General features: G+C 41.0%; 1 protein-coding gene and 1 pseudogene across 1 annotated transcript; both read left to right on the top strand.

Annotated features, from left to right (window-relative positions):
* LOC140859350 (histone-lysine N-methyltransferase ASHR1-like) overlaps positions 1 to 2,211 on the top strand; it is a 9,843-nt pseudogene extending 7,632 nt beyond the window's left edge.
* A 6,898-nt stretch (positions 2,212 to 9,109) lies between these two features.
* Positions 9,110 to 21,526, top strand: LOC105048725 (histone-lysine N-methyltransferase ASHR1). The gene is given in 15 exon segments (XM_010928148.4): positions 9,110 to 9,445; positions 10,546 to 10,590; positions 10,593 to 10,690; positions 12,049 to 12,183; positions 13,501 to 13,555; positions 13,647 to 13,765; positions 16,110 to 16,198; positions 16,316 to 16,397; positions 16,519 to 16,617; positions 16,727 to 16,817; positions 16,929 to 17,048; positions 17,237 to 17,343; positions 17,681 to 17,750; positions 18,901 to 18,964; positions 21,046 to 21,526. Coding segments are annotated over 15 exon segments (1,443 nt in total). The 5' UTR covers positions 9,110 to 9,336; the 3' UTR covers positions 21,206 to 21,526.
* Positions 21,527 to 21,556: the final 30 nt, after the last annotated feature.

The following is a 21,556-nucleotide window of genomic DNA, read 5'->3' on the forward strand; positions in this document are numbered from 1 at the left end:
AAAAATATGCTGAGCCATGTGGAGGCGATTCCTACGACCCTCATCTCATATTGAGTTTGTAACAAAGGTAACAACTAATAAAAGGAGAGCTTCATTTGGATCGCATGCTGTAATTATTTAGTATGCTGCATGTGAATTACTCGTGGTGGAATAAAGTGCAAATGGTAGCTGCAGTCACTGCGGGATGGTAACTAGCCAATCCTCTGCCGTGTCCAACAGCAAGAAGATGCTACCCCACTTTTATAAGGAACCAATCTTCCCAGCATTGGCGAAACAAGGACGTGAGAGCACGCATCAAGGTACGAGTTCTGTTAATGGTCCTGAGATACTTGGCTTGTCATATAAATTAAGGTATAATCCCGGTCATATCATATCAAAGCGTTGGAGATGATATCTGGAAGCTGGAATTAGCTCGATCATTTCACGTGGTTTACCAATTGGGAACTCAGTAATTATCTTCTATATGTACAAATGGAGCTTTGAAAGTGGAATCGTATTTTAATCAGAAGAAAATGAAAGGAATTGAGACTTATCCAAATGGTGACACCTTTTTGCTTGGATTTGTCTTTTGGGTGGTTCGATAACATGGTTCTTGTTTAGGGCTTTAAGGGTCATGCGTTGGGTAGTATTCTTTCAATAAACAAAAGTTTGGAGGTGATTTAAATCTTTAACATCTATTTTTTTATGGATAAATATCTTGAAAAAGTTAATTAATTTTTTTATTAATTAATTTATTCATATTTTTATTTTTTTTCATGGATATGTAAGATGGATAAGTTATTTTTTCATGGATAATATTTATCCATCAAATAAAAAAAATCTTATCCATTTAGAAGATTGCTAAATTATTTTTTTATTAAATAAAAAAATAATATTTTTAATTCATTTCTAATATACTTTTAACTTTATAACAATAATATAATATGATATAATAATATATTATAATACGATATAATATAATATTATATTATATATAATAATATTTATATAATATATTATAATATAATGTAGTATATTGTATTATATTATACTATATTACAATATAATATAGAATGTTATATTATAATATTATAATAATTTATTATAATATAATATAATATACTAGATTATTATAATAATAATATAATACTATAATATATGATTATATATAATATAATAGAAAAAATAAATATGTGATATTAACATAATATATAATAATATATAACAATATAATATAATAATATATCATAATATATTAATATATTATAATATAATAATATAACATGTTTTATATATAATAATATATACTAATATAATATAATATATTATGCAATATTATTATAATATATTATATTATATATAATATTATATACTATATATTATAATATTATAATATATTATAATAATATAGTATATAATAATATTTATATAATACTATAATAATATATAACAAAAATATAATATAATATATTAATATATTGTAATATAATAATATAATGATATATTATTATATAATATATAATTATATACTATATTATTATAGTATATTATAATAATAATAATATAATATTATAATATATTATATTATAAGATAATGTATCAAATTATTTTATTATATATAATAATATTTATATAATAAAAAATATTATGAGAAATATAGATAGATCTTAGCAACTTATACAGAAAATTAGTATTGTAAAAGAATATGGATAACAGATTCTCAAATTATTTTTTAATATATAAAATAATATAAAATAAATTATTTTTTATTTAAATATTATCTTAAAAATATTTATCTAAAAATAGATTTTTGGATAAATTTTTTATTCTCAAAAGAATAAAAATCGTTCATCTTGACTAATGCTAGCTTGGCATTGCTCATGTAGTTAAACGATGGCTATTTTTTAAATATCAACCTTACCTATTTTAGCATATCTTGAAATCCTTAGGTGCATCTTCACCTATTTAACTCCCTCCCTCCTACATTTATCGTATCTGAAATATGGAGTGCATCCATAGTAGAAATCTGCAATAGAGAAGTTTGATAATATACTCACGCAACTGAGACTGTGCAACCTATTACTGCTTTAAGATTCGCATTGTTCTTCTTCGAAGTGTGATCCCCAACGTTCTGGTCTGTTTCCAACAATGTTGTGGTGGTGGGTGATGGGGAAGGAGGTGCGTGACCGGTCGGGTACCTCGAAGGGTACTGACCGGCTGGAGGCAAGCTAGAAAGGGGCTATGCAAGGGAGGCCAGTGTGGGTTTCACCAGATCTGTCACCAGAGGAGATGATGGAGCTCACGTGTTGGTATCCGGAGGTTGTGGAGGTCCCGATTGTGGCCCTCCAGAAGCATTTGGCGATGTGGGAGGAAACGACAGTGGTGGGATGGAGCCTAGAGAGGCAGGTTTTGTCAGAATCGGTGGCAAGAGAATTTCGACTTTGGGGCATAGTTAAAGGGGAGGTGATGGCGTATGGCTTGGAGAGGGGGCTTCTCCTCTTCCATTTTGGGGAGCCTGCAGAGTGTGATCAAGTTCTCCGATAGCCTTGGTCGGTGGCAGGGTAGGCGTCAGCTCTCAAACCATGGAGGTCAGGTTTCTTTCCGACGGAAGGAGCAATTTCATCAACGTTATTGTGGGTTCGTTTTCCATGGCTTCCGATGGAGTTTTGGGATCCAGAAGCCCTTCGGGAGGTCGTTTGTCTCACCGACGAGTTAGTGGATCTTGATGATTGTAGTGCGGACCTGAGGCGGCTGGGTTTTGCGTGGGTGTGCCTCAAAATCAACCTCGGCCATCTTCTGAGGCCAGAAATTTTGGTCAAAGGACCGACAGGCCTGTTTTGGCAACATTTTGTGTACAAAAGCGCTGACAGAGTTTGTCTCCATTGCAGGGCCTTTTACGCACCAGAGTGGTACCGGCTAGGGAAAGCTGCTACGATGGCGGGTTTGGGCCCTAACAACATCATCCAAGCAAAAGAGGTGGAAGGTGGCCAAAGGATAGTGGGGCCCCCCATGGGGCCTTAGTTGTTGGTTGTTTGCCGATGAGAGTTGCGGCAGGGTGCTGGGGGTGGATGGGAGGTCATCGACAGTAGGGACGTTGGGGACAACTCCACTGGGCTTGGGACATTTTGCAGCTGACTCGATCCGGGCGAACTCGGGCCCTGGCGTTGATGTGCGGAGCCAACCGGCCAAGGTTGCACGCTGGTGGTTGCCTAGCCGGTCACACCCGATGACAGAGATGGAGGACTCACATGTTGGAGGTGTGGGGAGGGTCTCGAACCCAAACTCGAATCCATTCAGCCCCTTGGCTGATTTGCGACCTGTGGGCGGAGATGGGAGCGCAGGACGGGCTGCGGAGGCCCCAACCCAATGGGTAGCGGGCCAAGCGGGACAGGCAATAGACCAAGCCAAGCGAGCCCGACCCGATGAGCCTGATTTGGGCCAGGCTCCAGTGAAGCCCACCAATCAAGTCTTGGGCCTAGAGGGCTCCAAAAAAAATGGGATCAAGAAAAACAAGGCAAAAGGCAAGGTTGTGGCCTCTTCGTCTGTGGATCTGGAGGTGCCAGTGGCTCCCCGAGGTCCTGGTGTCTTCATCTTTAGGGCCAAGGCTCCGATGGAGGTAGAGGAGGGCCTGCTAGAGCCAGGAGGATGAAGTCGTGAGCTTGGTGGCCCGATGGTAGCAGGGGCATCGGAGCGGCGGCCTGAGACTGAGATGGTGGTCCTCTCTCATGAGATGGCTGTGGCTAGACTTTGACAGGCCATCCACGATAAGAGGATGGTATTCGGGAGGGCGGGCTCGATGGATGATGTGGCGGAGGTGGATTCTTAGATTGAGGGGGGTACGAGTGCTGGCCCCCTTCCTGCTGAGTCATCTTCATGAGGATTTCGCTCTGGAACTGTCAGGGGGTGGGGAAACCCTTCTTTCGATCAACCTTTGACCGATTGATCCAACAGCATGACCCTGATATTTGTGTATTAAGTGAGACTCGTCTCTCCAGGACTGAATTGGCCCGGACCAGGCAGAGGATTCTTATAACCTAATGTTCTTATGCTGTAGAGTCTTGGAGACTTTCAGGTGGTATTTTGGTGATGTGGCATCGTGGATTGGTTTGTGTGGATGCTTTCCACAAGTGTGAGCAGTAGGTGGTTCTTGTCATCATGGATCAGTCTGGAGAGTCTTGACTCCTCTTCAACGTTTATGTGAGCACCTAGCACAGAGATCGGAGGGTGCTCTGGGTAGAGATTTCTCGACTCCTATCGTAGGGGGTGCCTTCTTTGATGGCTGGAGACTTCAATTGCATTGTGGATCCTCACGAGAAGCGGGACAACAAGCAGCAAGGGGATAATGTGGAGTTTCAAGAGTTCAGAGAGTTCATCAACAGTATTGGGTTGATTGATCTCGAATTCACAGGTTTCAGGTTCACTTGGTACAACAACCGGCATGGGTCTGCTCGCATTTGGGAGATGATTGATCGGGCTTTCACTTCAGCTGATTGGATCCAGCATTATCCGAGGTATTGTGTTCGGCATCTGCCCATGATTGCCTCGGACTATTGCCCCATTCTTATTTCGATGGATGACCTGGACCGACCTAGGGGTCCATTTTGGTTGGAAAAGTTTTGGATCTTTTATCCGAGATCTTAAGACTTGATGTGGGGGTGTGGAGGATGCTGATTCGTGGGGATGCTAGGTATAGGGTGACCCATAGGCTGAAGCTGGCCTGATGCAGATTCCTCAGATGGAATTGATTAAAGGTGGGCAACATTATCTATCAGATCGAGCAGGTTGAAGCAAATATTGTGGAGCTGTAGTGGAGGGAGGATCAAGACGGTGGCCTACATATGCTTGAGATAGGGGAGCTTCGCAGTAAGCTTTTCGAGCATCACTCTTTTCTGAGGCAGCAGAAGATCTTATAGAGGCAGAAGTCTAGAGTCCAGTGGATTCGGAAGGGTGACTGAAATACTAAATTCTTTTATCAGTCTACTATGATCTGAAGTTCCACCAACCGGATCAGACAACTGTGGAGGAGTGATGGCAGTATCGTGGATGATGGTGGAGGAACTCGAGCGGAGATCCTCCATTTCTTCAGGGATCGATGGATGATGATACTTGGTGATGACCATCCCATCTCAGGGGCTCAATAGGTACTTTCTTTCTTTGTGCAGGAGAATGCTTTATAGACCCGCCTGGTGTCTCCTGAGGAGGTGCATGAGGCCCTCTGATCTCTTAGTGAGGATAAGGCCTCGAGGCCTGATGATTTTCCTTTGCTGTTCTTTTATCGGTATGGGACTATCGTTTGGGAGGAGGAGGTGGTGGAGACGATGCAGGTGGCCTTCGAGTTTAGGGACGTTCTGACGATGTGGAAGCGGACCTTGATCACCCTCATTCCGAAACGGCCTAGCGCTTCACTTTCGGAGCATTTCAGATCGATCAATCTTTGCACCACCCTCTATAAGGTGTGTGTGCGGGTTTTGGTGGGGTAGTTGAAGTCGTTGATGCCTCATCTGATAAGCCCAGAGTGTGGTGCTTTTGTTGTAGGTCGGTCTATCACCAACAACATTATGTTGGTCCAGGAGTTTATGCATGATCTCCAGAGAGTATCATATTTTCGCAGCTCATGGTAATCAAGCTGGATATGGAGCTGGCTTATGATTGGATGTGTTGGCCTTTTCTCTAGCGAACGCTTTAAGAGTTGGATTTTGAAGACAGATAGATCGACTATATCATAGACTGCATTAAGGGCCCCAGTTTTGCCATCCTTGTTAATGGCACCCCGACGGAGTTCTTTCTCTCCTATATTGATCTTCGCCAAGGTTGCCTCCTCTCCCCCTACCTATTCATTCTATGTGCTAATGCATTATCCAGGGCTTTAAGATCGGCGGTACAGGTGCAAGCCCTGGAGCCGTATTGGCTTGCTCTTGATACCCTAGCCCTCTCGCACCATCTCTTTGTAGATGACTGCCTCCTCATCAGACGCACCTCCATCTGAAATACAGAGTGCTTTGCCTCTATTGTCAGGACCTATTGTTGGTCATCAGGCCAGCAGGTCAACACTCAAAAGTCTGTGGTTTTCTTCAGCCCAAGAACGAGGCCCCAGGTCAGATCGGCAATTAGAGAGATCTTGAGGGTTCGGGAGCAGACTGGGCCACTGTCCTACCTTAGAGTTTCGATTACGAGCTATCATCTTCGACGGGTTGAGTGTAGACCTCTGGAGCAGTGGGTCCTGGAGCATCTTCAGGGTTGGCAGACTGATGCCCTATCCTTTATGGGCTGGACGACTGTGGTGAGACCGGTGTTGAGCTCTATTCTGATTTACCTCTTGGCCCATATGATTGTTTCGATTGGAACAATTACTTGTATTAGAGGGCTGGAGTAGTAGTTTCACCACTTTTTGTAGGGATCCAATTGCGACTGTCATCGGTTCATCTTCTTTCCTGGGAGGTCGTTTGCCAGCCTATTTGAGATAGTGGCTTGGGGATTCATTCCTTATTGACGAGGAGGGAGGTCTTGATTGCGAGGCATGCGGCCAGATTCTTGATCCAATCAGACTGTTTGTGGAGTAGGGTGATGAAGACCCGCTAGGGTGGCTAGAGCCTTGGGTCCCCCATCCATACTCGTCGAAGATACTCTTTCATATGGAGGGAGATTTGTGCCCATGGATCCGACGTCATAGACTATATCAGATACTTGGTTGGGGATGGACGATCGATGGAGGTGATCCAGGACACCTAGATTTTAGGCTTTCCTCTCTCCCACTAGCCGAACCTTATTAGCACTGAGGTGGATGACCACATGAGGGTTTCTGACCTCATTGCTGCTGATGGCTTCAGCTGGAGATAAGAGGAGATCATTAGGCTCTTTGGTGGCCCTCTCGTGGAGTGGATCCTTGCCATCCCAATTTTAGTGCACCCCACTTAGAATGCGGGGCGTTCCTGCTGCCTCACGGTTCTCTTGAGGGACCTATCCAGGTTATATGGTCTGATGCCTACTAGGATGATTGATGCTGCCTGGATCTGGAGAGTTGCCGCCCATTCTCGGGTACGGATCTTTCTTTGAAAGCTGGCCTGGAACCGACTTTCCACTCGGGCTCTTCTCAGAAATAGGGGCATGGAGGTTCCGACCTCTTGTCTGGTTTGTGGGGATGAGGATGAGTTTATGGAGCATGCTATTATGCGATGCACGAGGATGAAAGTCATCTGGAGACAGTTTGGTGGTCACCCTTGGGAGACGAGCCCTGGTCCCAAGTTAGTTTTCTTTCTTGGCTTGATTCATCAGAGTACGATTGATGGATCGGCTGTTATTGTTGGGCGGATGGCTTACATTGCTTACCAGATTTGACTATCTAGGAATAGCTTCATCTTTGATGGTGAGGTGATTCCTACTCATTACATTTTAGACATTGCTATTTGTCTTGCCTAGGAGTATTGTCGGTTTGATGCTGCCACTCCATTCTTTGACATCTCTGACTCCTGGAGCTCCCTGGCTGCCCCGGCAGTGACTCGTAGGGTTCTTTCCATCGCTTGGGAGCCCCCACCCTTGGGATTTGTCAAAGTTAACTTCGATGGCAGCGTCAGGGATGGGAGAGGCAGAGCGGGCTTTGTTATCCACAGCTCTGATGGTAGACTTCTAGCCGCTGGAGGCTCCCGCCTGTTTGAGCCTTCTGTCCCCAGTGCAGAGCTTCATGCTGCTTAGACAGAGGTCATTTTGTCAGACAACAGCTTCATGCAGAGCGGATCTTTCTTGAGGGTGACTCTGCCACTATCATTGCTTGGCTCCAAAGGGTACTAGGCAGTCTGATGGCCATCCTCTCATCTGAGATATCTGAATCTCTCTTCGCCACGTTGCTGCAGTCAGAGTTCACCATATCTACCGGGAAGCCAATACTACAGCGGACTGGATGGCAGCTTTCATGGCTGATCACTCTAATGATTAGAGATGGGCAACAGGCTGGGCCGCCCATGATACAGCTCGGCCCGACACGAGATAGGCCGTGCTTGGCATGGCCCGTAAGCTACAGTGCTGTGCCGTGCCTGGCACGGTCCATAAGAGGGGGGCTGGGCTGGGATTTTCTGGCCTGCGGCCTAGGCCCGACACGGCCCATAAGGGCCTGGGCCGGCATGACCCGTGGACCAGGCACGGCACGGCCCACGTGCCAGCCCGACCCCTTTGAAATGGGCCGTGCCATGGCATAGCCTATTTGGGGTGTGGGCACGGGGTGCAGGCGCAGCGGCTGGGAGAGGGCGGAGGGGGTTTCGAGAGCGGTGGTCATTCGTACTGCACCCACGACAGCTGCGCCCCACCACCGTCCGCCTCCGACTCCATGCAACCACCACCCTCCCTCCCCTTCCCTTGGGCCTCGGCATCCATTCGCGCCAAAGCTGCCCCCCAAAAACCTCCTCCACCCTCCCTTCTCTCTCCTCTCACAAGGCACCCACTGTGGCTGTCCACGTCGCACCCGCCGCAGCCTCGCCTGCCGTCGTCCGCACCACACTTGTTGTCCGCCTCCGGCTCCATGCGACCACCACCCTCCCTCTCCTCCCTCAGGCCCCAGCATCCATTTGCGCCATAGCCACCCCCCACCCCTCCACCCTGGAACCCCCTTGATCTTCCTCCGGCCGCTGTGCTCGCACCTCACACCCGTAATGAATCGAAACGGACTGTGCCTGGCATGGCCTGTTTGCAATTTTTTAAAAAAAAGAGGCTTGTGGACCAATAGACCGTGCCAATTATGACTCGCTACCCACCGGGCTTAGGACTGTGCTGGACTGTGGCCTGATGCTAATCGTGCCATGTCAGGTACGATCCGTTTAGCCTCAGGCCTGATGGGCCTAGGGCACGACCCAATGCTTATCACTATTGGCGATTGGATATGGAGACTGGATAGAGACTGTTCGTTGGACTTACGAAAATTTTGTTATCTTGATTTATTAGGCTGCTTTCGTACCAAACTGATGTGATCATCCGTTTGTATCAAAAATAACACGAAAAATATTTTGAGGCGTCTATTACAATTTCGTGATCAATCAAATCTCCATCATGATAGCAAATCAAATAAATTGCACCAGTCCTACTATAACAAGTGGCAGGTGTGTTCTTCATGTCCATGTAACTGGAGCCCCCTGGTGTTACTCTTAAAGCGATCACAACCATCCAGTTTGAATTCCTCCCTCTTGTATACTGCCACGTCTCTGCCGAGTTACACAATCACGGAGTTGGCATGAGATCGGCTGAAGGGTCGAGAAACTTCAGGCGACCAAAGAAGCGAAAGTAGCTGCAAATAGCTGCAAAGCAGCGCAGCTCTCTTGCCGATCACTGGCGGTCACAAGCGCGCGCCCGCGAGAAGCCTGTGGCGGTCCCGCGATGGCTTGGATGGACGACCTCCAGACCGCCCTCTCCGCCCAAGGCCTCACCGTCGCCTCCATCCCAGGGAAAGGCCGCGGTCTCGTCACCACCCGTGACTTCTCACCCGGTCGGTCATCCCTCTTTTATCTCCTTCTCTTTCTCGGTGCATTCACGCCATGGTCAGGAAAGGGCTTTCATCGTAAAACTCTGCCGTAAACCTCTTCTGCTTTCTTCGAGTCCAAAGTGCTCGATGAAATGTCTTGCAAAATATCCTCAAAACCTACTTGCTTCCTCTAATAGGCAGATGGCGAAGCGGAAAAATTCCATGAGTGGGTTCATTGAAGAGCTCGCTCAACAAGTTTGTGGTACTTAGCGTCTCCTTGTCTTCAGGAGGACAAACAAGGTTGGACATTGGTAGTCGATAAAAGTGACATGATCATGGCGACTGTTGTTGCTATCCCAAGTTGATTGTGATGTTCGTGGATGTGGAATCGATTCTTAAGATTCATATTTTCCTTGGATGGGTGGTTAATTCTTTAAAAAGTGGAGTTAAACACCATCTGAGCCAGAAGATTTAAGCACTGCACTTGGGTCAACTAGGTAATATACTTTGAAGAATTTGCCAGTTTTCCTCTAGGATGTGATAGCTGTGGAGTCTATAGTTTAATTGATGGTTGACTGAAGACGACCTACAACTAGCGGGCATAATCAGTTTCGTGATCATGTGCTCATGTATGCCTTAGAATTATACAGGAAGGAATTTTACTGGTTGCCAAATTCCAGATTAGGTGCTGTGGACAAATGAGGATACCATGATCGTTTGCTCATAAAGCAAATCGACTTACTGCTCAAAGTTCACTACTGCTTTGATGATGGCTCCAATTGATGGTTCCTTCACTTAGTTTCAAATGTATCACTAACTCCTTTGGAGATTGGTAGAAGAGAGGAAATGACATGGGACGTTGGAGATACAACAACATATATGAGGGATATATTGGATGCCTAAAAGCAAACTAGTAGATGGAAACTATTATTTAATTCATGCAGCTGTTGAATTTTTAACCCCATCTCACTATTCACTTAGTATTTGTTGTATTCTAGCTGCAAACCTAGAGTGGAATTTGTTTATCAGTTGACATTTGACATGTGAATTATGATACTTGAAGAGCTGGTGTAATAATTCATTTCTTATTTTTTTTTAATGCTGACAGGAGTTATATCTTGCAGGAGAAGTCATTATTTGTCAAGAGCCTTATGCATCTACACCTAAAAAATTTCTAGTGGCTCAAGTTGTGATGGATGTTTTGCATCCAACAACCTAAGGAAATGCTCAGCTTGTCGGGTTGCATGGTATTGTGGGAATGCATGCCAGGTGTCATATTTTCTATCAATTATTTTTTCCATAGATTGTGGCTGCATCAAGTTCACTTTATTGCTTCCTTTTGTTTTGGTAATGCCCATTGGGACAAGACCTAACTCAAAAAAGAGTTTGGTGTTAGTCTCCTAGGGCTTATTTGGTTGTCTGTAAGTGGATAGATGGGAACTCATTTTGCAAAGTGATTTTGGCTCCCTACTAGCAAGTCACTTTCCGTATTTTTGAGTCCGATTCTTCTCAATGCATGAACTTACATGAGGCCACCTTGGGACAAACACCTAAAGTAACTTTACACATACTTGAAGTAAACTTTGAATGCCTGCTTATGTGCAACCAAACATGCCCTTAATGTCTGATAAATATTCATCATATGTGCTCTTTTACTTAGCTTTTGTGCATATGTATATTTTGCACAGTAGGTCATGTATTTTAGATAAATCTGTGTTAGCACTTAGCACCTTCCTGCATTAGAAGAGCACACAGATAAGACCTTTATCGAGCATGATGCAGATGAAGAATTATGTGTACATTCTTATGGTAGTGTTCTAATTTGTGATGGATGTTGTTGCATCCATATGCTAGATGCATGTATATATATAGTGCAGCCTTCTCAGGTGTACAATACGTATACCAGAGGGTTAATGATCTGAAAAACAAACCTGATCTAATTGAATGATAAATCTTTTGACTATAGCTCTAAGGTCACTTGGATTGCTTCATGAAAGTAAGAGAACATGCCAATATGTCAAGGTTCACTATCTATTAAGAATGTCAATATGTCAAGATTCACTATGTACTAGGTCCTCACAAGGATAGATTTCTACAGCAGTTGTAACAGTTTTCCATTCCAACATTTTATTGCCAGTGATGATAAAATATGTGATCTTCCTGGTAGTTTGAATTGTAATGAGATGTTTGTAATTTTGGTCATTTCAACTCTTCCATTCTATGAACTGGTGCCCTCAAACCCCTAATTATGCTGTACTAGCTGGGTTTGTCCACCAGGAAAATGCAATATAGAATGTGATAGAGACCATGGGCACCATTAAGGGCTGTGGACCCAAGGACTTTAAAATTTACAAGTGATAGTCTTCCTATTCTAAATTACAAATGAGGCCTGCCTAATTTTCAACAAGTGCATTGTTGTGGAAATATAAATTATTGCAGTTGTGCAAATATGGAAAAAAAGGCTACAGCCTATCAGATGTATAGGCAAAATAATCAGATTGTTCTTACTTATTTCCATCACTATAATGATGCTATAGAAAGTTGAAGAAGAAACAAAATGACTGCATTAAGTTTTACAGTTGCTTATTTTGACATCTAATGTTTGCACTATGTTTTATTGTTATCAGAGATCAGAATGGAAGTTACATCAACTAGAATGCCAAGCTCTTGTGGCTCTTAGTGAGGAAAGAAAGAAAAAGCTCACTCCTACCATTCGTCTGATGGTGAGACTGATGCTAAGGAGAAAATTGCAAAGTGAGCAGGTGGTTACACATATGATATTGTTTGGACTTTGGAACTTTGGATAGCATGTTCTGCAAACTTCTTGCTTGTTCATTTCCTGTTTTTCTTTCTATCTGCCCGGCGAAAGCTATGATGTCTTGCTATGGTTGCTCATATAGAACTCATTTAGATCATTAATTTTGTTAATCATTTTCTGTAGCAACTCTTTTTCTTACGTAACAATTGAGCATATGATCTGTTAATTTCTATTTCAGTTATTCATCCTCTTTATGTGTACTTGATTAGCTCTTTTGTTTGAATTTCTCATTTTTTTCTTCAATTCTTTCTTGTTGAAATTTTATTTGTATGAATCCAGAATGGTCTTTTATCTAACTTAATTTTCTTCAATTCTCCTTGTTGTACAAGGAAGCACAGATATGTGATTAATAATTAATTGAGATAGGTACCGTGCTGGTTATGCTGCTATGCTAATTTTTCTTGGTAATGCACAATAAGAATCTTATATATTTCTCTTAAAATCTTATTATACTATTCAATAATTAATACCCATCATGATATATTTTTTAAGGTACTACTAGACCTATATTTCTCAATTTTGATTGATTTGCTCGAATCTACTGATAAGTACAATTGATCTGTGTCACTAACATGTGACCAATTCTTTTCAATGCTTTGCAACTAGCGATGAAGAATCGAACTTTTTTATTTGCACCTAAAGTTAGTTGAAGAAGCACCATGCTGATACTTGATACATACCACCATCCTAAGATATGCAACACTCCCTGTATACAGACAACTAGCTCCCCAAAATATGCAAGGAAACCATAATTTGACATCACCACTAGCATAATTTGCTGGTAAATCGAGATAGCTTACACTAGAGATGCATGCTAAATGTACTGTATCAACACCTGGCATGGCTAGGTGCCCATGCGGGTGCCAAAACTGGTAAACCTTCTTGGTGATATATATTTATATTTGGTAAATTGGAGTTTTTCCTTGTCATCTCTTGTATGTGATTTGATGGTTGTGTTTAAAGTATTTTGAGGTGTCTCTAGCACAGGAAATGAAGTCCTCATGCGACAAAGATGTAAAAGAGTATGCACTTTACTTTGTATTAGACTAAGTCTGCTAAGTATAGCTGGAAGACTCTCTCTCTCTCTCTATCTCTCCTCTCTCGTTTGCATGAATTTGTAATGTTGCGTGGTTTCTAAAATCTTGTTGAGACAACATGTTGATTCATTACTATACTGGGGTCTATTTGTGGATCAACTATTAGGGCACTTTATGCATTAGAGTTGCGCACTATGATGTACTTTTCTTGTCCTTTTGTTTAGGTTATTCCAACTACTGCAATAGATAACTACAGCTTGGTGGAGGCTTTGGAATCTCGTATCCTAGATTTATTTTCATTTGGTGGAAAATTTATTTCAATGCGAGATTTCTATGATACATTGTTTGGTTGACAATTATATGCACCAAGATATCTCTGATGTTGATAAGGAACAGCTAGTGCTGTATGCACAGATGGCTAACCTTGTCAAGTTAGTACTTCCTTCACTGGAGGTCGATTTAAAGGAGATCGCATGCAATTTTTCGAAGGTGAATTTCAAATTAATGTTGCATACTTGCTGTACAGTTGTGTGTTTTTTCCTTTTCTTTTTAAACTAATTTATGCTATTGTGCACCAGACGAGAGACAGTTTGTTACTTATTTTTTGTTGCATCTAGGATCAAATTATCATTTCACCAGAATGCAACAAAAATACCTGGGAGAAATAGGCATAAGCAGGACATCATTTGCAAACCATAACCATAACCATAAAGCCTTGTCACAAAATCCGGACAGAAGTTAGAGTTTCTCTAATGGTTTCACGTTTGGAACTCATCATTTACTATAGCATGTTCATCCTTTTTTTTTTGGCTATTTGATTGGTGTGTTATCAATACCTATTCGATAACTTCATTCCATATCTGTGGTTGTGTGCATCCATGCATCATGTAGAATGTTTAATGCATTCTGCATAAAGACTTACGCATGTCCATGTAGTTGCGTGAGCTAGAAATAGTTGGGAAAAGAAATTATCGATTTTGTACTAAAGTTGCCTAGGCACCTTGGTGATAGGTGAGGTCTATTATCTGGGGTTGGCTAGTGATTCATTAGCGTTTCTGCTTTCTTACTGGCTCATAATATATCTTGACCCTCCATAGAATGCTGTTAATTTCCACAGAGAACTTTGAGCAAGAAGGGAGCTTATCATAAACTAAGAAGGTCAGCTGATGGCTACGGAGACTTGTGCAGTTCAAGCTGATGCAACTGGAGCAACCCTTTAAGGTTTCCCTAGACTTGGATAAACATAAGGGAACATGGCAGATCAAGTGACTTAGAAGATGAAGAGACCTATAGGAACAGAATTTTCTAGTCAAACGTATATCCAAAGAAGCCAGAACTGGAATCAGAATCGGTATCCATGCCGGCTGGCCGACGGTACGAGTTGGTACGGGTTTGTATCGGACTGGACTAGCATGAACCGACATAGGGGAGAAAAAGGGAAACATGGAGGAGGAAAAGAGGGAAAGAGAGAGAGATAGAGAGAGGGGAGGAAAGAAAGAAAAGGAGGGAGGGAAGCCGCCGGAGGGCCATCGACTGGCTGTCGTAGCCGCAGGACGGCGTAATCGATGCTTGCGGCACCGCAAAAATGAAACAGGGGTGATCGCCCTTGTTTCATGCCCATGGCGTTGTAGGCATCGATTACGTCGTCCGGCGGCCACAACGGCCGCCCGGTGCCCTTCGACAACCTCTCCGTTAGCCGCAAGTCCCTCCACTACCACTGCTTCTCTTTCTCTCTCATTTAACTCCCTATTAGGCGATATCGAGCCGTGGAGGCCTCTGCAGCCCTCCATGGTCTCGGCAAGCCACTGCTGGTCTCCAGCTGCGTCGTCCCATCCCCCTCTCCTCTTTTCTCTCTCCCTTCCTCTTTTTCCCTCTCCCCCGTTGGATGTTTTGATTTACCTGTCCGAACTGTCCCGGTTTGCCGCCAGTACGGCTTGGAATATCCTGAACCGTCCAGTTTGTGGCGGTTCGGCGAACAGTGCGTATATCTCTCATCCATGAGTCCTAATGCTATCTGTGTAAAGAAAATATAGATTGCCAACTGATCTTAAATCAGATTGCTTTTGGAAAGGAATAGTGATAACTGATCACTATGCTCGTGCAAGTGTTGTTCCAGAAATTAAACTGCAAATGGAGCTTCCAAATGCTTGCTCAAGCTGAACATTAGAAGGCCTATGGCATTGGTTTCTACAAGCTTCTACATACCAAGTTGAAAGCAATAGGTTATTGTGAGAGGTGACTATATTGGCATCTTCTTGTGTTCTGTAAGGCTGTAGTTTCAGCAGTGAATCCTTTCCAAATGTTTTTGTTCAGTGTCTGGGCTAAGGCAGGTAGATTGGCTCTCTTATCTTTTTACTATTTTAAATTGTTGCTTAGTTTAACACTTGAAAAACGAAAATTGTTTGGTTTTAAATCTATAAAAAGCTCGTGAAACCAGTGCGGACATGAATTGTTCGCTAATCCTCATTTTGAAGTTCACACCAGAAATATTTACTAGCGCACTCTTTATTGCCCAGCATTTTCATCTGTATTAGATTGCTGGCACTGATATGTGGCAGCCATTCCACACCCTGAAAGCATATCTCCAAACATCCACTTTTCACTAATATTGGAAAGGTAATCATTTATTTTTGCACCTCTGACACATTATGTATAATTTGCACACACACACACACACAGAGAAATGCCCATAAATGGGGATGCATGCATTTTCAACACTTACACGGAGTTAGATGCTTATACGGAGTTAGATGTTTATATATGTGTACACATGCATGTTTGTTTGCATACACATTTTCTTTACGACATGTTGATTCTGATAAATATGATGCAGGTGGCATGTAATGCTCATACTATCTGCGATAGTGAACTTAGACCCCTGGGGACTGGACTATATCCTGTAATTTCCATCATTAACCACAGGTTCATAGCTTGTATATATTTTCTTTATTGTTTTTTCCGCAACAGCTTCTTCTAGTGAATTCTTTTCTTACATCTAAATTAGAGAAATTTCTGTGCTGGGAATATTTGGAATTTCAGTTGTTTGCCCAATTCAGTTTTGGTATTTGAAGGTCGAGTAGCTTTTGTCCGTGCTGTGGAACCTATACCTAAGTGTGCTGAGGTAGGTTCTCTCTCCTATATCTTGGCTTGAACTTGGTCATCATCATTTTAGTTATGATATCATTCAATTTGCAGGGAAATGGACTTGGTTTTGAAGTTACTAATATCTTTCTCCTTTTAAGGTCTTGATAAGTTATATAGAGACTGCAGCAACCACTCAGACACGGCAAAATGATCTCAAGCAGTATTTTTTCACCTGCACATGTTCTTGCTGCACCAAGGTTTTTGGTTAATCTATTTATTTTAATGGCCTTTTCCCTTTGTTTTTGGAATTCACTTTCTGCTTAGTTTGAATTTTTCATGACCTGATTTTGCTGTCAAACTGTCAAGAATTCATATGAGGAGCTTCGGGAAAATGCTATCCTGGAAGGTTATAGATGTAAGGACAAGAAATGCAATGGATTCTTGCTTCTTGAGTCAGGTTAGTCCAACAATGACCTATTTAAACTGTGTTAACTAATGAAATGTCTTCTTTATTCAAAATTTCATTTTAATGCTCTATGTCAAATGTTTCACTGAGTACTTTATGCAGATAAAAAAGCTTTTCGGTGCCAGCAATGTGGCCTTGTTAGGGATCAACAAGAGATAGAGAAGATTGCTAGTGAAGTAGCACAATTATCACAAAAAGCTTCTGCTGTTCTGTCCTCTGGCAGTATCCTGATCTGTGAACACCTGCGAAAATAGGAAGCCATAACATATACTTGAATTTCATGATTTATAATTTATGTTTTCTTGTTTTATGGAACTCTTAATATAACTGTTATAAGGGCACTGATTCATTGATTGATTTTGGCCATATTTAATCTTTTTGCCAATTTCAAAATCTTGACAAGAAAATAGATTATTCTGAAGCAAGTGCTATATACAAAACCATCAAGCAGCTCCAGCTTAAGGTCTGTCACCAATGTTCAATCTATCTGCTGCGAACCCACGAGACCCTGATAAAGGTGTAGTCATTACTTGATCACTTATTTGTATATCTCCTTGTGTTCTAACATTACTCTCTCTAACTGATGTATGAAAAATACCACATCCTTTGGAGATAAATTACTACTCTCTCTAATGATTACTATGCTTTTGACAAATTATATCTTAAAATTTAGTTCCAAAATACAAAGTATGCTGAACAAAAACACCACATCCACTTTTGCATCTGATAATCTACATTTTTATATTTGCATACTTCACATTTGAAATAGACAATCTCTTCCTCTCTGTTGGGATTTACTGTTGTTTGTCTATTGATGCAAATCAATTCATAAATGATTTTTGATACTTGTGCAGATCTTGATGGAGCTAAAAGACTGGAGAGGTGCCTTAACATATTGCAGATTAACAATTCCAGTTTATCAAAGTATGGCAGATATACATTCATTAGCAAATAGTAAACATGTGATGCTTAGTTCTTTGAGTGGCTTTTCAATCATTAGTGTTTTGGTTGTCCTTATATGTTAGTTTATGCTGCTGAAAACAGTGTATGCTACAAACATTGGATTCTAAGACCCAAGTTACCTTCTTCACATATAAGGTTGTTTCAGGAAAAGATCTACCTTTCTGTGTTGGTGTAAATTCAATCAACTCAATGTCTTATGCTTCCACTTTGTATTGGTCAAATTATATGTCATGTGGTCACAACGAAGTCTACATTCCTGCTGCAATTTACCCTGCTTATAATGCAAATAATTTACCAAGTATGAATAATATCAATTTCTATCAAAAATTAGATCTTATTGTTACTGGCTTGTGTATTAATTAATATTTCATGAAGATGTTCTAGTTGCCATAACTTTCTTATGCAGTTTTTTCTTTGTGCATATTTGCACGCTAAAAATGGTTAGCTTTAGTCTGTAAAGTCAACCTCATACAAATGTGATCAATATGTTAATTAAGGTGTAATAAATTACTTTTATAGATTTTAGGCATGATGAACACGTTAGAAATTCAGATGTATGGGTAGAAGTGGGATGGCTGACCTAAATCCAACCCAAAATGACCAGATTGATACCCAGAAAGCAACTCAGTGAGTCAGTTCTAGATTCAAATTAGAGTCATCTTTGATTCAAGTATAAATCATTTAGAATTTGACCTAAGTATAATTTATATTTGAAACTAACTATAAATCATTTATAATCAAAGCTTCTAGGTGGTTTTGTTTTATGAACTCAGTGCTTTTAGTCTAAAGCTAACTAGAATTTAGAAGTATATAAACATTAAAAACTTGTACCAAAAAAAAAGGAGTAAATATAAAATAATGAATATTGTGGAAAGGATGTAGGGAATAATTCAATTTCAAGAATACATTAGACATCATACTAGAATATTAACTCATTATCTGTATGTATAGCTTTAGTGGTTTTCATCTGAAACTAGTAAGAAAATGTAGTACAAAAGTTGAAACTAAAAGAGAAATAGTAAAATGATACATTGGTCATCATTTAGAGATAAGTAAACTTACTGAATTCTTGCATGATGAGAATTAGTTAATCACTTCTTCCTTGCTGCAGGAGTCTATCCAGCAGTTCACCCGATGCTAGGGCTGCAATTCTATGCTTGCGGGAAGCTTGAGTGGTAAGAATCAATTAATCCCTTTTTAATCTTTTGGTAGTTTCTATGTGAACATTCGTGTTCTTTACAATCTTGGTATATCTGGTTCGCTTGTTCAGGATAACCTTTATCAGCTATAAGCTCACTTAAGTATCTCCGAAATATGCTAAACAATAAGAAAAAAAGAGTTGATTTTTGAAAGGTTAGAAACTAATGTGGACATTGGGAAATGTATCAAAAGACTGACTAATGGATTAGATTAGTCTCTTCTTATGGTTGACTTATACGGAGTTGGAAGTTGCAACTTTCTTTAGTGTCAGCAACCTCATGCCTTCTGGGCATATGTATCATTGAGGTTTGGTAGCACACTGTGGAACTGTGATCAGAAGATTAAGGCTGGAATTCTGGGTATAATATAGACAGAAGTGTGGTGATGAACTAACGTATAATTGGGAAGGTTTTGAATCTGGCTTCATAGCCTGAAGCTGGTCCCCACCTTGAAACTACTAAAAGCCCCCCCTGCAGGCCCCAGCCATCCAGATTTCTCTGGGCCCCACCAGATAGTATGGGAGAGAAGGAAAGAGAATATAAAGTCCCCTGCTCCTCTTCTCACCTGTACTCCACCATTACAAAGGAGAGCAGGAAAAAAAAAAAAAACACGTAAACACGTGCTAGACTCTAATTTTACTTAAATTCCTAAAATAAGGTCCCAATTCTAGCTTTTTTTTTTTTTCAAAAAAAAGGAACAAAAAGTGCAAGGCAATTTACTTAATCATTCACTTCAATGTTGGATGGAGTATCTTCTCTTCAATGTAAAAGAATCTAACCTACTTAATTCGCTAATCCTCTAGTGGTAATTTATTTTGTTAAACTTTGATCCATACTTCATAATTGTTTTAAATGAACTTTGTGAATATGTAATTTGATGCTTGATGACCTGTCTTATATTAACCATTCAAAATTTATAAAAATTCCTTTAGCATACGCCAGTGGGCATCATCAGCATTGTTGAAAATCAGTAATTTGGGTTTTTAGGTGCTTCATCTGAAACCAATTGTTCTTTAGTATTATGAAGCATATTGAAATTCTTGCTGGAAGAAGAATATTCTTAGATCTAAGTTTCACCGTGAGAAAATGCTTCCGAGAATTCAAAGAAATGAAATGACAAAACAGTGGCTCAGCTCACTTGTAGATGCAATAAGTTTACCCTGCAAACCAGTTTTGACAGATACTCCAAAACGGCTGGGTTTTGGGTCAGTTCTGCCTGAGACGAGTATATTTTGGTTTTGGAATCAGAGTTCTGGTTAAAACTTCAAAGTTCAAACCATGTTTTTTTCCCCTTCTTTTCTCTAGGCAGAACCTCACCTTAAATACTCACTCCTCTCTCTTTTCCTGCATGCGTGTGGTACTATTTTGGATTCCTAGTTATAATTTTTATGGCTTTCCAACTACACTTTTTAGTAGTTTTGTTAGAGGGGTTACCTAAAGTTACTGAGCTGGTGTTGGAATTTCCATGCACTTCCACTTACTATTTATTAAATTCATTTAAGAAGTGATTTCCCCCATTCCTGTAATTTTGTGAATGCAAGATCAGTAATCTGTCCGTGCCCTCCTAGTCCTCCCTTTCTCTGTCTCTCTCCTTGACTGAATTGTGGGCTACAGGTTGTTATCTACCTGCCTAATTGATTTTTTATGTCTCCAAAATCAACTGTTTTAGATGCATTCCAATGAATGAGTTGCAAGTCCAAGAGCCAACTAGATAAATGGTTTGTTTCTTGAGTGAAGCCTGTTTGGAAGCTGAGACAAACTTGTGAAGTGAAATCACTCAAAATTGGAAATTAATTGTCATTGGTTATTTGTGAAATTTTGGAAACTGCTAGCTGAAAACGAAAAGCATCCATAGTTATTTTATTGCAATTTTCTGTGTATACTGCTTTTCATCCATAAGCAGATCGCATTGACATGCTATAGATTTCATCCTCATCATGTTCTGTGGACCTCATTTAAGTTCCATCATCTCCAAATATAGTCTGTTAGAATTCCAGCATGCTCCTTGGGCTACTATTGTGTTTGCAATGAGATCTATATTTCTCCTCCTCCTGCAGGGCACTCGAGTGCACTGAGGATGCTCTCAAATCATTCACCAAGGCGATGGATGTACTGCGAATTACTCATGGGACCAGTACACCCTTTATGAGAGATCTATCAAGGCAGCTTGAGGAGGCCCGCGCTGAAGTTTCTTATAAGCTCTCAGCCAATGATTGATAACATCGACAACTAATTTACTGACTTCCAGAGATGTTGACAATAGAAATCTTCCGATATTGTTGAGAATCCTGGAGTTGCTGCTCACACTACCAGCTAGGGAAGAGATCTGGGTAAAACATTGAACCAAACTGTTGATATGTCATGTGTTCAGAATGTTGCTGTAGTTAGTGGTTGGGGCTTGCTTGCCCCAGATTTTTATCTTTTCTTTCTAACTTTGCATAAATACTGAATTATTGAAATATGTATTACTGTTTCTTTTTTTATGTATTCTTAAATATTATGCGTTGGGAGTAAATAAAAACGTTTTGTCATGTGAAAGGCCTGATGTTCTGTTTGTCATAGTGACAA

This window comes from Elaeis guineensis, chromosome 7, assembly GCF_000442705.2.
Source record: "Elaeis guineensis isolate ETL-2024a chromosome 7, EG11, whole genome shotgun sequence".
In the NCBI taxonomy this organism is placed as follows: Eukaryota; Viridiplantae; Streptophyta; class Magnoliopsida; order Arecales; family Arecaceae; genus Elaeis; species Elaeis guineensis.